Source organism: Lagenorhynchus albirostris, chromosome 21, assembly GCF_949774975.1.
Source record: "Lagenorhynchus albirostris chromosome 21, mLagAlb1.1, whole genome shotgun sequence".
In the NCBI taxonomy this organism is placed as follows: domain Eukaryota; kingdom Metazoa; phylum Chordata; class Mammalia; order Artiodactyla; family Delphinidae; genus Lagenorhynchus; species Lagenorhynchus albirostris.
The window spans coordinates 5,042,881-5,064,675 of record NC_083115.1 but is presented as its reverse complement, the minus strand read 5'-3'; the positions used below and the strand labels follow the sequence as shown (position 1 = coordinate 5,064,675).

Below are 21,795 nucleotides of genomic sequence, written 5' to 3'. Positions count from 1 at the left end.
GGTTTTAATGGGACTGGAGCTGAAAGTGGGATCATTTGTTGGGATAGCTGTGGTAGAAGGATGACTGCACTGGGTGTCAGAAGAACTGGAATCTAGACCAGCCCTAAACCTTGGGCTCTGGCTTTCTGGGCTTCATTTTCCTTTTCTGTAAAACAGGGGTGAGGCCAGGCCGATTGTGTTCCAGAGGGGGTGAGGGACTTCAGTAGGGATGGGCCTCTAAGCTCTCCCTCTGTCACGATCTCTGCCCCACTTTGAGCCCTTTTATTTATGGGGTGACAAATATGATTTTTCTGGGGAAAAAAATGTCCTCAGAAGTCCGAAAGCCACCGGCCTGGATGGTCTCTGAGATCCCTTCCAGCTCTAATGGTGTGATTTTACGAACTTAGAATTGAGTCACAGGCGTGAAAGCTGAAATCACAGCGCCAGACGTGTCTCTGTAAGTGTGGTGGGTGTTTTGCAGGCAGACAGTCCAGAAGACATGCACAGCTGGATTAAGGAGATCGGGGCAGCTGTCCAGGCCCTCAAGTGCCACCCCAGAGTAAGTCACTTCCTTCCTGTTCACAGTCACTGTCAAGCTCGTGAGGAGTTGTCCCGAGTGGGTGGGTTTTATTTGGTGATGTAGGGAAGCAGCCCGGTGCCCAGATGCAGTTGAAGCCCCGGGCTGTCTTGCTTGTTTTTCTCTTTTGACTGCTTTGGGTACAGATTTTTATTTTTTGTTTTTTTCAGTAGTTGGAGGAAGTGAGGTAGGGTTGGATAGAGAACCAGAGCTTCCGATGTGTCCTGCACATCTCCCTGCCAGGCAGACCTTGACACTTCTGGGGTGAATGCCGCTGGCCATATTTAATTTCTGTAGACGCGTGTCTCTGGGCCTGTGAGGGTGGTGATCCTGGAGGGGGTCCTCTTCCTGGGACCTTGGGATAAACATTGTCAGGAAAACTCTTACTTTCCTCTTTTTCCCGCCTTTTATTTTTGTAGGAAATGTCCTTTTCTCGATCCATTTCTCTGACCCGCTCTGGAAGCTCCAGCCTCTCAGGGGGGCCCAACTCTGTCTTGTGCAGAGGGCGGCCGCCTCTGGAGGAGAGAAGGGCCCTCTGCAAAGCCCCCTCCGTGGCTTCCTCCTGGCAGCCCTGGACACCTGTCCCCCAGGCTGGGGAAAAGCTGCTGCCCACTGAAGAGACTCCTGAGGACTCTTTCTTCATGCCTCGACTTGGGGAGAGCAGTACTTCTGGGGTGCTGCCCAGCTCCCGGATAAGGCACAGATCGGAGCCCCAGCACCCCAAGGAGAAGCCATTTGTGTTCAACCTCGATGATGAAAACATACGGACCTCTGATGTGTGATGAGGCGCAGTGCCCAGGAGGGAAGGGGAGGACTCAGATGTCCAAGGGGCCGTGACTCAGTTTCTCCACCTGCTGGAGGACAGTCGGAGGCCTTCCTGGCACTCACATCCCTGTGGAGCTCTCTTGGGGGAGGGAAGCATCCAGCTGTTTTTTGTTTTTTTTTTTTAAATCAGTGCAGTGTTTTTAATTCGGGAAAGTCACCAGGTTAGACCTGTAGGCTTGCTCAGTGGAGAGCAGGGTGCCTCTTACCTTGACTCTTCCATGGTCCACCTGGTGAGCGGAGGTTGGAAATCCAATTTCATCCCTAACCAAGTTTTTGTTCCTTGTCCTTGTCTTATTAGTTTCTTCCCTTTGTTTTCAGGCCGGGTGCAGAACCTTGAGGCCAGTCATCTGGTTTTATCCTATTGCTGTTCATTGGCTGAAGTTTGACTGTGAAGTAGGAGGGTGGGAACTCACCCAACTGAAACTGGGGGAAGCAGTGGGGGGACACCCAGGCTCCAGCTTGGCCGGGATACATTCTGAGGGGAGGTGTTAAAATCTGGGCGCTGGTCGTGGGGGGGCCCTGAATGTCGACCAGGGCAGATTCCCCCAACCTCCAGGGGACCTCCATAGGGGAAGAAATAGGGACTTCTTGTAAGGAATGGGAGAATGCACTCCCTACCCCAGTGCATCAGCCAGTTTCGGGAATTACTCTGTTCTCTTTGAGATGTTCTTTCACCCCAAATACTGTCGCTGTGAGAGACAGACCTGCCCACCCTGTTGCTGTGTCAGGCCCTTAGGATAGGTTTATCAGTGTTCAGTGCTGAGAACAGAACAGACATTGCCCTTGATACGGCGTTACTTGGAATGTGTGGAGGGTTGATGAGTGTATGATAATTCACTTGTGTAGTACATCACATCTGTATTTTAGAGTTTGAGAGTTGCTTTAAAGCAGGTGCTGGGAAGAGATGGTGTTGAGTTCATCCAGCTAAAAATTTTTGATCCATGTTTTCCAGACAGAAGAAAAGGTCTCTTTTCGCAAAGACAGATGATCTTGGGTTCTTGCCTCTCAGCTCTTCTTTCGTGGGCCGACAGTAGTCTGATTTGAAGTGCTGTATATTGTATACCTTGGCAGGTTTGCTTTCTTTCTGTTCTTTGTGTTGCCCTTTGGGTGATGCCTCGTGTCTGTACTTGCATGATGAAATCTTGTCGTCTGACGAGGTCCTACGTTCATAACAGTGAGGAGATAACAAAGATCATCTTGAGAGATATTTATATCTTTAATAAAATAGAAACTGTGCAGAGAAACATTGATTTACAGCCTATGCATTGCTGGTTAGAGATTTCCCAGGTAGAAGAGCATAGATTGTATTTCCCATCCCGTATTTTAGGATGTACCTTCTTCCATTTGACAAGAGATCCTATTTCCAGGGTGCCTGGGAGAAATTATCTGTCCAGCTTATGTGGTGAACTGCTACCAAGGTTCCCTAAAGGGAGGGAGCTTAACTCAGTTCTATCTAGAACTCTTTATCAGCTAGATCAGTTAATTTTGTCTTTAAATTAAGAATTAACGAGTAGAGGAGGAGACTGTGATCAGAAAATCCTTAGTGGCTTGAGGGAAATCTTCTGTTTGTTTCGGGCAGTGTAGTTTCCTTGAAGACTGTGTCAGGTTGAGAACTTTTCTTGACCGTACTTCTTTGGAGATAACTTTCACTTAAATTGTTTGCCCTAGTGGTCCTGATATAAAAAAGGAAATCTACTCTAGATTTCTCTCTCTCTCTCTTTTTCCCCTCTTTTCTGCAGCCTCCTGTATACTTTTGTCCTTAGAAATCCCTGGTTTGGAGATTATTTATTTATGAGTGATCAAGGTGACAACATACTTCAAGTAGCCTGGTTTCAAGAAGCCATTACGAATTCTTAAAGTTCTTTGTCTCAGGTTTCATCTTCAGATTTTCCTCAAGAAAATTCTTCGGCTAGGTGAAAGAAAGTGCACAGAGATATGGAACTAACAAAGATAAATTAGGACCTTTTGAGATCTCTGTAAACATTCCCTGACTCATGGAAAGATGTCATCTCCTGGTGTTTAACTTGTGAAAATCTACCCATTTCTTCCTCTTTTAAATCAACTCTCTGCTCGATTACTACTGCTAAATTAATTGGCCATTATGGTAAGCTGATCTGTTTCTTATTCAGTAAGGTTTATTTTGAGAATGTATTAAATTAAACATACTTATAAATCCAGATTATATTATCATAATAGAGGGGAAACAAGGATTCTAGTTGGCAGATACTTGGGAATTCCAAGTTAGAGTGTTGTTAATGTAGTTCCAACACCAGATAAATATAATTATCTTCAATGAAGCTTAGGGGCATTCTCATTGCCAAATCTTATTTCAGAATTCCTTTCGTGTTCATATTTCTTAGCTTCTGGTTAATTTCACATCACACCTTTTAATGTCACTACACATGTGAGCCAAAGATGGTGCATATACGACCAAAGCATTTGGTTTCAAATGTGAAAAATGGAACCAAATGGAAAAAACAAGGAGGGGATGCAATATCGATTAGTAGTTAAGTGCATAGGCTCTGGAATAAATCTGTTTGTTTTGTTTTTTTAAAAAACAGGAACCAAAAAAGGTACTGCATTTTTTTGTGTGTGTGGAATAAAAACGTTCTCTGAGTTGTGCTGTTTTCATAAGACTTTTGACATGGTCTTGACCCACTGTGTGTAACAGCTTCGGGTGTCTCCCCATAGGTGAACTATTATTGTCCACTGTTCTTGAAAGTTAAGGAATTGCTTGCTCAGGGTCAGCTGATGGCTGGTGAACGTAGTTTGGCCTTTTGCATTCTGTGAGATGACAGTCGTACTAAGGTGTCCATCAGGTAAAGCGATCTCAGGTGAAAATTGCAGAGTTACACATCTGTTTCTGAATAGAATGCTGAGCTCCCATGAGAAAGAGTCCAACTTTATAGTTCACTTGAAGCAGAAGGTGGTTTGTTGTTTTATTTTTTTCCCCTGAATGTAACTGCTCTGATATGGTCTGAAAGGATCCAATAAATAAGTGGCAGATTCAGTAGTTGAGCAGTGGGATTTGATATGTTTGTTTTCACTGTTAACCAGATAAATTGGTATAAGGAAGTAGCAGAGTTTTGGAAACTGAGTTTCCCAAATCAGCTTTGTTTATAAAGTTTGAACATGTCAGAAACGGACAGATTTATTACATCTTTTCTACCAATGTCACTTTTTTTCCTTAGTCCCTTCTTCTCTCTGTTACTGCCTGCAGTAGTGAATTACAGTCACTCATGCTTGGTAGAGTTTCAATAAAGAGATTATTTGGCCCCAAAACATACTGTTTGACCCCTTCCCCCGCTGCTCCCCAAGGTGTAGCATGATTCTGTGTTTTGAACCAGTATGTTTCAGCTGTGAAATGCACTTGTAGGCTGAGCTGAGTGCATGGAAACTCTTACGCTTCTCATTTTAAGCGATCTCCTACTTGGTATGTAGCAAAAAATAATTTTCTAAAACTGTTTTGTCGCTTGTTTTGTAATAAAAACCATGTGAAATACTGAAGTAGGTTGTGTGTTTTCCTAACTCTGATCGTCTGTCCGTGGGTGGGTGAGTTGTCAGTCTGCCCCCGTTCTTGGTGTTCTGAATTCCACGAGGTGGGGGAAGGGCCGGGACGCGGGGCGGGGTGGGGAACCGGTGTGTGTGGAGAGGGCTGCCAGGTTCTGCCCCTTAAAGTCGGGGGCTGAAGGAGGCGGCATCCCAGTCCGGAGGAAGCGTTGCTCGTCTGAGAGCAGCTGCGGGTCCAGAGGAGAGTCCACTGGAAAGTGGGAAGGAAGGAGGAAGGGAGCGGGATGACGAGACCCCTGCTGCGGCCCGCCGGGCTCGGACCGTTCGTCCTGACGTGGCTGCCGCTGCCCGCGTCTCCGGGAAAAGAAGTCCAGGCCAGGAGGGCCGGGCCCGCGCCGCCGTGCCCGCCACTGCGCCCCCTGCTCGGCGGGGGACGGCCCCGGGGCTCGACCGCTGCGGGGGCTGCCGCGTCTGCGCCGCGGCCGAGGGCGAGGCCTGCGGCGGGGCACTCGGCCGGCCGTGCGCCGCCCGCGCCCCGGCTTCTCGGCGGCGGGGGACGGCCGCGTGCTGCGGCGACGGCCGCACCTACCCCAGCCTGTGCGCGCTCCGCGCCGAGAACAGCGCCGCGCGCCTCCGTGGCGCGCTCCCGGCAGTGGCGGTGCAGAAGCGGGGGACTGTGGAGCCCCAGGTGAGCGGAGGGCCGTGCGCTCTCCGCGCCCTCTTCAGGAGCGAGTTCCGTTCGCGCGGTTCTCCCTGCTGCATCGCCAGAGCGATTCAACGCCTCCTAGGTACCGATTTTCTTCCCTCCTTAGGTGTCCGGTTACCGGTTCCCATGTGGTTGCTCCCCAATTTCCTCCCTATAGCTGGTGGCCGCCGTCTTCCCTTTTATTTTCAAATCGGGGTGACAGGTCTGGTCTCATGCGACCGCAGTGAATACACAGTGGGAGACCGAAGAGAGGAGAGGGAGGGAGAGCGGAGAGAGAGGGAGGAGAGAGGTGATGCCTGATGCGGTCAGGCAGCGAGGGTCGTCCCCCACCCCCACCCCCGCCCAAAGAATGGAGCATCTCTTTGCGGGGACCAGAAGCGCAGGCTGGCTCAGGAGCAAGTACAACTTCATCGCCGCCGTGGTGGAGACGGTGGCCCCGTCCGTGGTCCACTTACAGCTGTTCCGCGGGTAAAGGAGGTCGGAAGAGGACGTAAGCTCCCCGGGCTAACTGTTCCCGAGCGCCTCCCTGCTCCTGGCCCCGCGCAACCACTCTCCCAGCACAATTTAGTTGTAAAAACCACGGTGAGGAAATCAAACGGCTCAAAGAGGTTGCCTAGCCTGTTGGTCGTTTAGCCAAAGAGCAGAGACACAAGGATTCTGACTTCCAAATCTGGGCTACTCCTCTCTCTCAGACAAGTTCAAGGTCAGAGGTAAGAGCCAGAAGGCACCTTGATGGTGATCTTTGCCCGGCCCCTTCTTTTGCATGTAAGGAATCCCAAACCCAGAGAGCAAGAGAAACTTGTCCTATGTCACAAAGCCAGTTAGTAGTGGAACCTAAGCCGGGACCAGACTTCTCTGACTCCCTCCCTGCCTGGGTGCTGGATAATGTAGCACTAGGTCCACTTTTGCCCCCAGTATTACGCTTAGGTTAGTCGTCTTTGAAGCAGAGGGGTGCTGCTTTTCCTGTAAAAGCAGAGTTGGAATCAGCTCTCAGTCCTGTTTCCAAGAGACGGCCAGGACATTGAACACAGAGTCTAATTACATGTGGAGAGAATGAAAACAGGCAGGGAAAAGTAAAATGTCTGAGGAAACTGTGGTGGAAGAATGTTTCATAAATGCCAGGTTCCCATGCTTCCGGACTATGGCGGATGCCCTGATTTGCCCGCCTTCTGCTTATGCTGTTGTCTTGCTGAGACAGGTCGCCTCTCAGCAGTGAGGGTATTCCTGCATCCAGTGGCTCTGGGTTCATAGTATCTGAGGATGGGCTTATTGTTACCAATGCCCACGTCCTCACGAACCAGCAGCGGATCCAGGTGGAGCTCCAGAGCGGGGTCCAGTATGAAGCCACTGTCAAGGACATTGACCATAAATTGGATCTTGCCCTGATTAAAACTGAGCCAAATGTGAGTCTGCGATCCGAGGATTTTCATCAACTTGCTGATATTTTCTTCCCCACCCCACCACATGTCTTTTCTCCCTGGCATATACTTTTTTTTTTTTTCTAGTTTGCTTTTTTTCTATTCTTCACTCCTTCTTTTGTTTATTTTCTTCCATGCCTGTCTGTATGTCTGTAACAATCTTTATTAACTACCCAGCTGTCTTTTTTTCTCCTTCAGTTCCTTCTTCAACAGATGCTGCTTCTGGGAAACTTATTTCTCTGCTTGTCTCAGAACACCGGAAGTGATTGTAACGGATTCAAAGCTGCTAAGGAGTGCTTTGAGTTCCTTGCTATACGAAGTGTGGTCTGCACCCCAGCAGCATTGACATCATCTGAGAATTTTTTAGAAATACAGAAACTCAGACCCTACCCAGTTCTACTGATCACTGGGAGATTCATATGCACATTAAGGAGAAGCACTGCTTTGGGTGACCTCCTTTCTGTTCGTGGCTTATTAACTTTGTAAACTTCTGAGCTGGAATGGTGCTAAGTAAATAGCTAATGTCAGTTTATGTTCATCAGTTACTTCACTGGCGGTTTACTTACTGTAATTTCTACAAGCAATAATTTTAGATTTTTAGAGATGATCCCTATCATCTTAACAAGTGAGAGTTTAGTGGTAGTTGGAGTGTAAGGAGGAAGACTCAGGCAGTTGTAGAAACTAGGTGGGTGGGTGATTCTTGCATTATAAATGCCGAAATGGTGGAGACCATGTCATATATGGATTGTATACAAATGCTGATTGATTCCAGTTTTAATTTGTCCATCTGGTCCCTCCTCACCCACGTGCAGACTGAACTTCCTGTATTGCTGCTGGGAAAGTCATCTGACCTGTGAGCTGGCGAGTTCCTGGTGGCCTTGGGTAGCCTGTTTTCACTGCAGAACACAGGGACGGCAGGCATTGTCAGCGCCACACGGCGAGAGGGCAAAGAGCTGGGGCTGAAGGATTCAGGCATGGACTATATCCAGACGGATGCCATAATTAATGTAAGTCACAGGGGTAGGCTGTGCTCAGCCCCTAAGATACTGGCAATGCGGTGAGAAGAACACTTCAGGGGGCCTTCTTTTCCCTTTGGCCTTTCGGGGATGTCCAGAGATCAGGTCTATCCTCATGAGAGGTACGGAATGCCACGCTGTTAGAGGTGAGCCTGTTTGATGTGATAACTGGATGGTCTCCTAGGGTCTGTCGCAGAGATCACTGCTTCCGTAGGAGGTGGCGGTCCTCTTGCTGTTGTTCTTTACCTGCACCGACTTCGGAGATGATCATGATGGGGCCCAATTTCGCCTGCTCTGGGGAAACAGGGGCTCACTAGGGCAGGCTGTTTTTGGGAAACCTCTTTGGGAACTATATATAGATGACTGGGAGAAAAGTACTGATGGCTTTTTCAAATTCTGTCTTCAGCATGGGAATTCTGGGGGGCCTCTGGTGAATTTGGTAAGTGACCACTTTCCTCGCTGCTTCACGCTGCTGCTTAACTTTCAAAAACTTGACAAATTTCATGATGCAGACTGGGATGTCGCTCTTGTGTAGAGATTTGTGGTACGATGCTTTTCCATTATTGCATCTTAAGTAAAGGGCTAGGAAAAATGTAAGATCTGTGATGGATGTGTCCTCTTGGCATGTGAGCTCCTCCAGCCGAGGGGGTCAGGGTTTCCTTAACACCTACTTACATCTCTTCAGTGTGCTTTCGGCTTTCATTGGGTACTTAAAAAAGTCCTGGGTACTAAACCCAAATTATGTCAAATGACAACTGTACTATGTAATGTATATCCTTGAAGACCCCCTGCTTCTGCATGTGAAGAACTAAGTCTCATTCCAAAATGCTAATTTAGTATTGACCTGCTTAGGGACGACAAAAAAGCCACAACAACAATCCGTTGCTCTGTCGTGTATTTAATTCTTAAATTTTATTTAACGTCCCTAATGGAAATGCCAGGGTTTCTAGTTGCTCAGATACAACAAGAGAGCAGTGCTGTTTGACACACGGCCTGTGATCATGCTCTCTGAGTCCCTTGAGCTGATTGTTTCTGGTTTCTCTTCACATATTACATTTGCTTGTCGGAGGAGGAATTGTGTGTGAAATCACTGAGCGCTTTTTATTCCTAACGTTTTTTTTTTTCACATCTTCATTGGAGTTTCAATGCTTTATAATGATGTGTTAGTTTCTGCTGTATAACAAAGTGAATCAGCTATATGTATACATATATCCCCAAATCCCCTCCCTCTTGCGTCTCCCTCCCACCCTCTCTATCCCACCCCTCTAGGTCATCACAAAGCACCGAGCTGATCTCCCTGTGCTCTGCAGCAGTTTCCCACTAGCCATCCATTTTACATTTGGTAGTGTATATATGTCCATGCCACTCTCTCACTTAATTCCAGCTTCCCCTTCCCCCCCGTGCCCTCAAGTCTGTTCTCTACATCTGCGTCTGTATTCCTGCCCTGCCACTAGGTTCATTAGTACTGCTTTTTTAAATTCCATATTTTTTCGATTCCATATATACATGTTAGCATATGGTATTTGTTTTTCTTCTTTCTGACTTACTTCACTCTGTATGACAGATTCTTGGTCAATCCACCTCACTACAAATAACTCAGTTTTGTTTCTTCTTATGGCTGAGTAATATTCCATTGTATATATGTGCCACATCTTCTTTATCCAGTCATCTGTTGATGGACATTTAGGTTGCTTCCATGTCCTGGCTATTGTAAATAGAGCTGCAATGAACATTGTGGTACATGTCTCTTTTTGAATTATGGTCTTCTCAGGGTATATGCCCAGTAGTGGGATTGCTGGGTCATATGGTAGTTCTATTTTTAGTTTTTAAAGGAATCTCCATACTGTTCTCTATAGTGGCTGTATCAATTTACATTCCCACCAAAAGTGCAGAAGGGTTCCCTTTTCTCCACACCCTCTCCAGCATTTATTGTTTATAGATTTTTTGATGATGGCCATTCTGACCAGTGTGAGCTGATACCTCATTGTAGTTTTGATTTGCGTTTCTCTAATGATTAGTGATGTTGAGCCTCTTTTCATGCATTTGTTGGCCATCTGTATGTCTCCTTTGGAGAAATGTCTATTTAGGTCTTCTGCTCATTTTTGGATTGGGTTGTTTGTTTTTGTGATATGGAGCTGCATGAGCTGCTTGTATATTTTGGAGATTAATGCTCTGTCAGTTGCTTCATTTGCAAATATTTTCTCCCATTCTGAGGGTTGTCTTTTCGTCTTGTTTATGGTTTCCTTTGCTGTGCAAATTTCATTAGGTCCCATTTGTTTATTTTTGTTTTTATTTCCCTTATTCTAGGAGGTGGGTCAGAAAGGATCTTGCTGTGATTTATGTCATAGAGTGTTCTGCCTGTGTTTTCCTCTAACAGTTTTATAGTGTCTGGCCTTACATTTAGGTCTTTAATCCATTCTGAGTTTATTTTTGTGTATGGTGTGTTCTAATCTCATACTTTTACATGTAGCTGTCCAGTTTTCCCAGCACCACTTATTGAAGAGGCTGTCTTTTCTTCATTGTATATTCTTGCCTCCTTTGTCAGAGATAAGGTGACCATATGTGCGTGGATTTATCTCTGGGCTTTCTATCCTGTTCCATTGATCTATATTTCTGTTTTTGTGCCAGTACCATACTGTCTTGATTACTGTAGCTTTGTAGTATAGTCTGAAGTCAGGGAGCCTGATTCCTCCAGCTCTGTTTATCTTTCTCAAGATTGCTTTGGCTATTCGGGGTCTTTTGTGTTTCCATACAAATTGTGAAATTTTTAGTTCTAGTTCTGTGAAAAAATGCCATTGGTAGTTTGATAGGGATTTCATTGAACCTGTAGATTGCTTTGGGTAGTGTAGGCATTTTCACAATATTGATTCTTCCAATCCAGGAGGATGGTATCTCTCCATCTGTTTATGTTATCTTTGATTTCTTTCATCAGTGTTTTATAGTTTTCTGAGTACTGGTCTTTTGCCTCTTTAGGTAGGTTTATTCCTAGGTATTTTATTCTTTTTGTTGTAGTGGTAAATAGGATTGTTTCCTTAATTTCTCTTTCTGATCTTTCGTTAGTGCATAGGAATGCAAGAGATTTCTGTGCATTGATTTTGTATCCTGCAACCTTACCAAATTCATTGATTAGTTCTAGTAGTTTTTTGGTGGCATCTTTAGGATTTCCTATGTTTAGTATCATATCATCAGCAGACAGTGACAGTTTTACTTCTTCTTTCCCAATTTGTATTCCTTTTATTTCTTTTTCTTCTCTGATTGCTGTGGCTAGGACTTCCAACACTATGCTGAATAACAGTGGTGAGAGTGGGCAGCCTTGTCTTGTTCCTGATCTTAAAGGAAATGCTTTCAGTTTTTTACCATTGAGAATGATGTTGGCTGTGGGTTTGTCATATATGGCCTTTATTATGTTGAGGTAGGTTCCTTCTATGCCCACTTTCTGGAGAGTTTTTTTTTTTTTTAATAAATTTATTTATGTTTTGGCTACAATGGGTCTTCCTTGCTGTGCATGGGCTTTCTCTAGTTGTTGCGAGCGGGGGCTACTCTTTGTTGCCGTGCATGGGCTTCTCATTGTGGTGGCTTCTCTTGTTGCAGAGCACGGGCTCTAGGTGCGCAGGCTTCAGTAGTTGTGGCATGTGGGCTCAGTAGTTGTGGCTCGCTGGCTTTACAGCGCAGGCTCAGTAGCTGTGGTGCATGGACTTAGTTGCTCTGCGGCATGTGGGATCTTCCCAGACCAGGGCTCGAACCCGTGTCCCCTGCATTGGCAGGTGGATTCTTAACCACTGCACCACCAGGGAAGCCCTGGAGAGTTTTTATCATAAATGGGTGTTGAATTTTGTCAAAAGCTTTTTCTGCATCTATTGAGGTGATCATATGGTTTTTATTCTTTAATTTGTTATATGGTGTATCACATTGATTGTTTTGCGTATATTGGAGAATCCTTGCATTCTGGGATAAATCCCACTTGATCATGGTGTATGATCCTTTTAATATGCTGTTGGATTCTGTTTGCAATATTTTGTTGAGGATTTTTGCATCTATGTTCATCAGTGATATTGGCCTGTAGTTTCCTTTTTTGTGACATCTTTGTCTGGTTTTGGTATCAGGGTGATGGTGGCCTCGTAGAATGAGTTGGGGAGTGATCCTCCCTCTGTTATATTTTGGAAGAGTTTGAGAAGCATAGGTGTTAGCTCTTCTCTAAATGTTTGATAGAATTTGCCTGTGAAGCCATCTGGTCCTGGGCTTTTGTTTGTTGGAAGATTTTTAATCACAGTCTCATTTTCAGTGCTTGTGATTGTTCTGTTTATATTTTCTATTTCTTCCTGGTTCAGTCTCAGAAGGTTGTGCTTTTCTAAGAATTTGTCCATTTCTTCCAGGTTGTCCATTTTATTGGCATATAGTTGTTTGTAGTAATCTCTCATGATCCTTTGTATTTCTGCAGTGTCAGTTGTTACTTCTCCTTTTTCATTTCTAATTCTGTTGATTTGAGTCTTCTCCCTTTTTTCTTGATGAGTCTGGCTAATGGTTTATCAATTTGCTTATCTTCTCAAAGAATTAGTTATTGATCTTTGCTATTGTTTCCTTCACTTCTTTTTTATTTATTTCTGATCTTATCTTTATGATTTCTTTCCTTTTGCTGGCTTTGGCTTTTTTTGGTTCTTCTTTCTCTCATTGCTTTAGGTGTAAGGTTAGGTTGTTTATTTGAGATGTTTCTTGTTTCCTGAGGTAGGATTGTATTGCTATAAACTTCCCTCTTAGAACTGCTTTTGCTGCATCCCGTGGGTTTTGGGTCATTGTGTTTTCATTGTCATTTGTTTCTAGGTATTTTTTGATTTCCTCTTTGATTTCTTCAGTAATCTCTTGGTTATTTAGCAGCACACTGTTTAGCCCTCATGTATTTGTGTATTTTACTGTTTTTTTCCTGTAATTGATTTCTAATCTCATAGCATTGTGTTCAGAAGAGATGCTCTATATGATTTACATTTTCTTAAATTTTCCAAGGTTTGACTTGTGACCCAAAATGTGACGGGAGAAGGTTCCATGTGCACTTGAGAAGAAACTGTATTCTTCCTCTTTTGGGTGGAATGTCCTAAAAATATCAATTAAGTCTTTCTGTTCTGTTGTGTCATTTAAAGCTTGTGTTTCCTTATTTATTTTCTGTTTGGATGATCTGTCTATTGGTGTAAGTGGGGTGTTAAAGTCCCCCACTATTATTGTGTTACTGTCGATTTCTCCTTTTATGGATGTTAGCATTTGCCTTATGTATTGAGATGCTCCTATGTTGGGTGCATAAATATTTATAATTGTTACGTTTTCTTCTTGGATTGATCTCTTGATCATTATATAGTGTCCTTCCTTATCTCTTGTAACAGTCTTTATTTTAAAGCCTATTTACTCTAATATGAGTATTGCTACTCCAGCTTTCTTGTGATTTCCATTTGCATGGAATATCTTTTTCCATCCCCTCATTTTCAGCCTGTATGTGTCCCTAGGTCTGAAGTGGGTCTCTTGTAGACAGCATTTATAAGGGTCTTGTTTTTGTATCCATTCAGCCAGTCTATGTTTTTTGGTTGGAGCATTTAATCCATTTACATTCAAAGTGATTATCGATATGTATGTTCCTATTACCATTTTCTTAATTGATTTGTGTTTGTTTTTGTGGGTCTTTTTCTTCTCATGTGTTTCCCGCTTAGAGAAGTTCCTTTAGCATTTGTTTTAAAGCTGGTTTGGTGGTGCTGAATTCTCTGAACTTTTGATTTTCTGTAAAGCTTTTGATTTCTCCATCAAATCTGAATGAGATCCTTGCTGGGTAATCTTGGTTGTAGGTTTTCCCTTTCATCACTTTAAATATGTCCTGCCACTACCTTCTGGCTTGCAGAGTTTTTGCTGAAAGATCAGTTGTTAACCTTATGGGGATTCCCTTGTATGTTATTTGTTGTTTTTCCCTTGCTGCTCTTAATAGTTTTTCTTTGTATTTAATTTTTGATAGTTTGATTAATATGTGTATCGGTGTGTTTCTCTTTGGGTTTATCCTGTATGGGACTCTCTGTGCTTCCTGGACTTGACTGACTATTTCCTTTCCCATATTAGGGAAGTTTTTGACTATAATCTCTTCAAATATTTTCTCAGAACCCTTCTTTTTCTCTTCTTCTTCTGGGACCCCTATAATTCAAATGTTGGTGCGTTTAATGTCTCAGAGGCCTCTGAGACTCTCCTCAATTCTTTTCATTCCTTTTTCTTTATTCTGCTCCCTGGCAGTTATTTCCAACATTTTATCTTCCAGCTCAGTTATGTGTTCTTCTGCCCCAGTTATTCTGCTATTGATTCCTTCTAGAGTATTTTTAATTTCATTTATTGTGTTGTTCTCGCTGTTTGTTTTCACTTTAGTTCTTCTAGATCCTTGTGAGATGTTTCTTGTATTTTCTCCATTCTGTTTCTGAGATTTTGTATCATTTTTCCTATCATTACTCTGAATTCTTTTTCAGGTAGGTTACCCATTTTGTCTTCATTTATTTGGTCTTATAGGTTTTACCTTGCTCCTTCGTCTGTAATATATTTTTTTGTCGTTTCATTTTTTTCTTTTTTTGATGGGTGGAGCTGTATTCGTTTTACTGGTTGTTTGGCCTGAGGTGTCCAGCACTGGGGTTTGCAGGCAGTTGGATAGAGCCGGGTCTCAGCGCTGAGATGAGGACCTCCAGGAGGACTCACTCCGATTAATATTCCCTGGGGTCTGAAGTTCTCTGTTAGTCCAGCGGTTTGGACTCAAAGCAACCCCCAGCCTGGGAACCAAGATCCCACAAGACGTGTGGCATGGGAGAAAAAAAAAAAAAGAAAAAAGGAGCAATACAATAACAAAGAATAAAGAAGAAATAAAATTAGAAAGACAAAAAATATATTAGGAAAAATAAAACTATAATTGAAACAACTGCAACAAGGTAAAATAAAACCACAACAGAAAAAAGGAAAGAAAAAGAAGGGAACAAGCAAAAAGGAGAACAATAACAAAGTATAAAGAATAAAATTAGAAAACTAAAAGATTTATTAGAAAAAATAAAAATATAAATGAATCAAGGTAAAACAGAACCCCAATCTAAAAGAGGAAAAAAGAAAGAAAGAAAAACAAAAAGCCTTGGCTATGGGGGGGTGGAGTTTAGGCGGGGGTGGAACTTCAGCAGGGGCAGGGTTTAGGGTGGGGTGGGAGCTAGGCGGGTGGGAGGTGATGTTTGAGCATGGGGCCGGGCCTAGGCGGTCGATGTTCAAGCATGGAGCGGGGCTTCTGCTTAGGGCCTGCAGGGAAGGGGAGCACATGGAAAGGAGGGCCTCTGGAGTGTGGGGTTCGGGAGTTTGGAGGTAGGGCCCTGGGTGAGGGTGTGTGGGTGGGGTTTAGGCCCAGCACGTTGGAGGGGGTCTCCGAGTGTAGAGGCAGGGCCCCGGGTGGGTGTGCAGGGGCAGGCCTTGGGCTCTGCCCGGCAGGAGGGAGGCTCCGAGGGCAGGGAGCCCAACAGGTTCCCCGGTGCCTAAGAGGACAGGGAAAGTGCTGGCTGCGTTCCCTACCGTTCCTCCGCGCCCCTCCCCCACCATCTCCCCCAGCTGGACCCCTAACCGTGGGTGGGTCCCGCTGGGTGTAGGAACTCCTTCCTTCCCCCAGTCGCCCCTCAGGGGCGCCAGTCCTGTCCCGCCTCCACTTCTCCTCCCCCTTCACTCCCCACAAGCCCCACATCTTACCTGGTCACTGGGGTTCCTCCCGTCCCCTTAGGTGTCCATGGTCCCCCTCCAGTGCCTGGTAGGTGGCCTAGTTGTGAGGAGACGCGAATTCTGCATCCTCCTAGTCTGCCATCTTGACTCCGCCCCCTTTACTCCTAACATTGCATGTGATTTTTTTTTTTTTTTTTTTGCATGTGATTTTTGTGCCTGCTTTTTCTCCAGTAAACAATGAGTTTACTAGAGCAGGGATGAAATGCAGAATTTCAAGCCACACTCCAGACCTATTGAATTATAATCTGTATTTTAATGTGATCGGAAGTTTCTTTTCTATCCTTCTCGTTACCTAACAAAGGCTAAGGGAAGATGAAATGCACAAAAAGGAAAGTATTTCCCACTTCATAAATTTAGTTTCGTAGAGCTTTGTTCCTAAGGTCAATTTACTGAATCTTCTGAATAGTTTCATTGAAGTGTGGCTGGAAGTCAACAGATTTTTGCCTTTTCCGTGTTTATTTTTAGTCTCATTTAAGGAATGGAAAGGCATATACTCCTTACTCTCATATCTGTGTCAAAATACAAACTGTGGTTCACTTTGAAAAGCAATGTAATTTGGCCAAGAAAAAAAAGAGCTCAAGATTAAAACCCAGAATTCCTCAGCAGGATTTTGCACGCCTTGGTCCGCTAAGATGCTACCTGTTGCTCGACCGTAAGTGACCCTAAGCTTCTCTCCTTCCTTTGCTTGTCAGTTTGCAGAACTGGGCTGCTGAACTGATGTCTCCTCCCTTGTCAGGATGGTGATGTGATTGGCATAAACACACTGAAGGTGACCACAGGAATCTCCTTTGCAATTCCCTTGGATTGCATTCGACAGAAAGGTAAGGGGAATTAGGAATTTTTCTTCCCCTCCCGTGCTTTTCAGGAGCCCTCAAAGGGCTCCACTGTGGTGGAGACAATCCCTTTTTCTGGTCACGCTGCGTGGCTTGTGGGATCCTAGTTCTGCAACCAGGGATTGAATCCGTGCCCCCTGCAGTGGAAGTGTGGAGCCCTAACCACTGGGAAGTCCCTGAGACAATCCTTTGAGTTCTGTAGAAAACAGTCACTGGTACTGAGCTCTGATCACAGTGATCCAGGCAGCAGTACCAGCGGACTAGGTGCAAAGCCCAGCCTGAGCTGTACCCAGAGATAGTTGGATGGACTATTGTGGAAAGGAAAGCCCTGGGCTGGATGTGGGGAGGTGGGCCTGTGCGAGCGACAAAGGTTCTCTGAGGCATGTTTGTCTTGGCTGGCAGCCTGAAAGGGCAGCTAACATTGGAAGGATATTCTGTGACTCGGTCTGCCAAAAGGAAAGAAGGCTTTGTTAGTAACGCGTTATAATTCTCCTTTCCAGGAAAGGCTGTTTCACAGAAGAAATAGTTGGTTCTGCGCATGCTGCCCCTCACTATGAAGCAAGCATGGGTGTGACCATGCCTGGGTTGTTTTTCAGAAGCACAAGCTATGGGTAGAGGGCCTGAACGGGGAAGGTAAAGCATTTGGACAGCGGCTGGCTCCTCTCGTGACTGCAGGCCCTACTTGTCACAGGGTAGGTGACTGCATCTGCTGGCACCAGCACACACTGTACTTTTCAGTGGTTTCTTTCACTGTGTCCAATGGTTCTAGGCTTCGGCACAGGGAATCACACCACCCCTGGGGAAGAATGATGGTGACCAGCTAGAGGGCATCCTTGCCCCATGTGTGTGAGCCCTGAGCAGAGCAGATAGAGTCCCCACTGACAGTTGGAGGGTTGTCCAGGGCTCAGGAGACTAATTCACTGTGCTTCCTAACCTCATGGGAAAACTCTTCTGTCTCTTCTTAGCCTGCTTCAGGAAATGAAAAGGCCAGATCCACATTTCCATGATGTGACCTCTGGAGTTTTTGTATATGAGGTGATTCGAGGAACAGCTGCTGAAAGGTAAGAGCAGCTCGGGCCTCTGACCATCCTTCTCTGTTCTCACTAGATGTGCCCCGTGGTAAATGTGTGTAGGATCTAGACTTGCCCTATCTGATAACGGTGGGCCCTGCCTGCTGTGAGGCTACTGAACACCTACCTGAGGGGTGGCTGGTGTGACTGAGGAACTGCATTTTTAATTTTATTTAACTTTAATTGATTTAAATACAAAAACCCAGAAGCAATGTAAAATATTCTCCCCTGAAACACACTTTTTTTGTTTTGGGGAGACTGCGTTTCACTTTAATAACTGCATTGTGTAAGAGATTATCATCGTATAGCAGCATATTGGGTGTGTGCTGTTTCTAGAGGATTTCAAAGACTTAGAACAGAGCGTAAAATATGTATTAATAATTATTAAACTATGATATGTTAAATGATATTTTAGATATAGAGTTAAGATATTAAAATATATTTTTATATTATATATTAGTTTCATCTGTTTAAAAATTTTTAAAAGTTTAAAAATTTTTTGAATGTGGCTACCAGAAAATTTTAAATTATATATGTGGCTTGCCTTACATTTCTGTTGGACAGTGCTGAGTGTACTAGTAAGGGCCCCCCTACCCCCGGCTTTTCTTTTTTTGGAAGGGATGGTTCTCTGCAGCCCAAGAATTCATGATATGAGTTCATGACATAAGTTTAATTTGGAATTCCCAAATCTACTCTTTTGCTACCTTACTTATTAAGAATCAGAAGAATCCAGGGAGATAGGAGTTTAAGAACCTATTTTAGGTACTTTAAAACACTTTTTCTCTTTGAATTTCGGATGACAGTATCAGAGGCCAGCACTAAGGGCTTCCCTGGTGGCGCAGTGGTTGAGAGTCCGCCTGCCGACGCAGGGGACACGGGTTCGTTCCCCGGTCTGGGAAGATCCCACATGCCGCGGAGCGGCTGGGCCTGTGAGCCATGGCCGCTGAGCCTGTGAGCCATGGCCGCTGAGCCGGCGCGTCCCGAGCCTGTGCTCTGCAGCGGGAGAGGCCACAACAGTGAGAGGCCCGCGTACCGCAAAAAAAAAAACCAAAACCAAAACAAACAACAAACAAACAAACAAGTACATACAGTAAATAAAGCAAAGGCAAGAGACGTTTTGAGACATTTACAGTAACTACTGCGAGACAGGGTGACTTGGCCTACAAATATTCTCCTGGTCTCTCTCTTATACTTCTTCCATATCCCTCCCTCACTGTTTTTGTTTTTTAAGAGCTCAACAGTCTGCTTAGATTATGGCAACTCTTTTCATGGGGAAGAATCTATAGGGTACTAACTGTTCAGAAGAGTTAAGTGTTAGGCCTCCTGTTACTAAATTTGACTCGTCACAGGCTTTTCTAGACGTTCTTGGTCCCTGCCCACCCTCTCCCCCCCACTTATTTTTAACTTCTGGCTCAAGGCCAAAGCTATCTCTTTCAGCTCTTCAAGTCCTTGCTCCTCAAAATGTGGTCTGTAGACCAGCAGCAATAGCATCAGCTGGAGCTTTTTAGAAATTCAGTGACAGGAGCACCACTGAAAAAGGACTTGAAAAAGAACTGGTATATGTATAGGTATAACTGAATCACTTTGCCGTATACCTGAAACTAACACAACCTACTCCAATATAAAATAAAAAGTTAAAAAAAAATCAGAATCTGCTTTTTAAACAAGATCTTCAGGGGATTCAGATGCACATTAAAATGTGGGTATTACTGCTTGCTTGAAGTCCCTGATAAACTGCAAATCATCCTGCCGTCACCCACTTATATCTAAGAATAATGACAATAATTCCAGTAATAACAGCTGGCATTTATCAACCACTTATTATGTCAGGCATCATTTAAAGTGTCTTACGTAGTTGTTCGAGCCCCCAATAATTGTGGGATACAGGTGTTATTTTACGGAAGCAGCAGCTGTGGTGCAGAGAGGTGAATGACCTTGAGAGTTACACTGCAAGTCAGAGGGCAGGGATGTGCAACCTAGCTTAGCCCCCGTATTATCCTGCTCTTGCGTCTACTTTTGTTTCTGAGAGGCAGAGTGATTGGCAAGAAAATGGGTTTTCAAGTCTGAGAGATCCAGGATGAAACCCTACTTTAGCCTCTTACAAGCTGTGGGACACGGAAAAGGTCTGTCATCCTGCCTGAGCCCCACTTCCTCATACTTGGTGCATAGTTCATTCAGTAATACTTTGCAGGTTTCTTTCTCACAGAACTATCATGAATTCAGTTCTTTCTTTATGCACTGTCCCAGGCATTCCCCTGAGCTGTCCTGCTTCTCAGGCTTTCCCTGCTTTTAGTTCTATGCTCAAACTTCACATCCTCTTCCTTTAAATTTTTTTAAAAAATAAACTCTACATACCTTGGTAATCCTCCCACATTATCAATCTTCCCTGGGCTTCCCAGCTTCCAGTTTCTCTCTCTCTCTCTCTCTCTTTTTTTCTTTGGCTGCACCTCACGGCTTGTGAGATCTTAGTTCCCTGACCAGGGATCGAACTCGGGACCCTGGTAGTGGGAGCACTGAGTCCTAACCACTGGACCACCAGGGAATTCCCCCCATTTCTCATAAATGGTGTCTCCTGCAGTCATTTAATTTGATTTCCAGGCTATTTTTGACTTTAAGACAGATCATCAGCATGGCTATATATTTATTCTAGTGTTTTGTATTTGGAGCTGGTTTTTGTTTCTAAAATATATATTCTACGTGAAGCAAATATGTTGGAGGCTGAGTATAATCACAACTTTGAGGAAAAGGAGCCTAGAACCAGAGTCTTAAATATTTAGACCTTGGTGACTGGTTTTTGACTTACTGGAAGCTGCTTCTGTAGTGCAGCTCAGCATACCCTCCAGGTCCATAAACTATGGGTGAAGATGGGGCAAGTAAGTGGGCTGTCAACATCAAACTGATTAGAGTGTAACTGTCTGGAAAAATATATATTGCTTGGGCTTTTCACGTTTGTTGGTAAGGCCGAGTGTATGCTTCAGGTTAAGTGAGGTCAGGGATTAATAGAAATGAAAAGCTGAACCCCCTATTGCAAACCAAATCTCATATATGGGAGGAGCAAACTTCTTATACATTATTCTGGTAGAATATTGATTTTGGAAAGGCAAATAGGGTTGTTGTCCTCCAGTGATTTTGCAGAATACATTAGAGCAGGCCTCACATTCGGAAGGATGGAGGCTACTTCTGGTTTCCTGGTCTGTATGTTTTTTTTTTTTTTTTTTTTTTTTTGTTTTTTGCTGTATGCGGGCCTCTCACTGTTGTGGCCTCTCCTGTTGCGTAGCACAGGCTCCGGACGCACAGGCTCAGCAGCCATGGCTCAGGGGCCCAGCTGCCCCGCGGCATGTGGGATCTTCCCGGACCGGGGCAAGAACCCGTGTCCCCTGCAGCGGCAGGCGGACTCTCAACCACTGCGCCACCAGGGAAGCCCATGGTCTGTATGTTTAATGCCAGCAAAATGGTAGTGTCTTAAGAGACAGACATTAAATTCTAGATGGGGATAAGTAAAACTCTTACAGTTTCATGGTCCTTTCTTCTCCCCTCCCAGCTCTGGGTTGAGAGACCATGATGTAATAGTCAGCATAAACGGACAACCTGTCACACGACAACCGACGTGATTGAAGCTGTTAAGGCCAATGATTCCCTTTCTATCCTGGTTCGTTGGAGAAGTCAATCGTTGATCCTGACAGACACACCTGAAATAATCAATTAAGCGTCTTGCTTTAAAAAGAAACGATCTAACAAAACCAAAGCTTTATTACCTGGTTTCTATTGAAGATGTGCCAAAGATGGCAAGGGGTTTTAGGATCTGTTTCTTAATAAAGGAAAATGAATGCTTTAAAACACAAATACACACACTCTGGAACCATTAGGTTGGGGGTGTTATAACTGCTGCTAAGAAGCATTCCTAAGGCAAGTGGAAGAAGGACATGGTGCCAGGAAGTCTGGGGAGCTGATAAAATTTTATTTAAAGACAGGAAACAACTGAAAACAGGCAGAGTTTCTAGTTTAACCTTGACAAAAAGGACGCTTCAGTATTTAAAAACTTCTCTATAGCCACAAACTGGATATAACACAAATATACACAAACAAATAGATCTATCTACCAAATATTA

At 44.4% G+C, this 21,795-nt stretch overlaps 2 protein-coding genes across 9 annotated transcripts in view; both read left to right on the top strand.

Annotated features, from left to right (window-relative positions):
- The window catches only part of PLEKHA2 (pleckstrin homology domain containing A2), a 57,201-nt gene extending 52,313 nt beyond the window's left edge, over positions 1-4,888 (top strand). For all 8 annotated transcript variants that reach the window (XM_060136469.1, XM_060136472.1, XM_060136470.1 and 5 more), the window contains 2 exons: positions 461-538; positions 976-4,888. In XM_060136469.1, the coding sequence (XP_059992452.1) occupies positions 461-538; positions 976-1,338 (441 nt within the window). In that variant the 3' untranslated portion in view covers positions 1,339-4,888. The remainder of the gene's footprint in view (positions 1-460; positions 539-975) is intronic.
- Positions 4,889-5,175: 287 nt separating this feature from the next.
- On the top strand, positions 5,176-21,651 carry HTRA4 (HtrA serine peptidase 4). The gene is given in 11 exon segments (XM_060136429.1): positions 5,176-5,296; positions 5,299-5,579; positions 5,953-6,065; positions 6,796-7,000; positions 7,828-8,022; positions 8,438-8,470; positions 16,520-16,604; positions 17,117-17,174; positions 17,582-17,677; positions 21,228-21,277; positions 21,280-21,651. Coding segments are annotated over 11 exon segments (1,350 nt in total). The 3' UTR covers positions 21,393-21,651.
- The last annotated feature ends 144 nt before the right edge of the window (positions 21,652-21,795 follow it).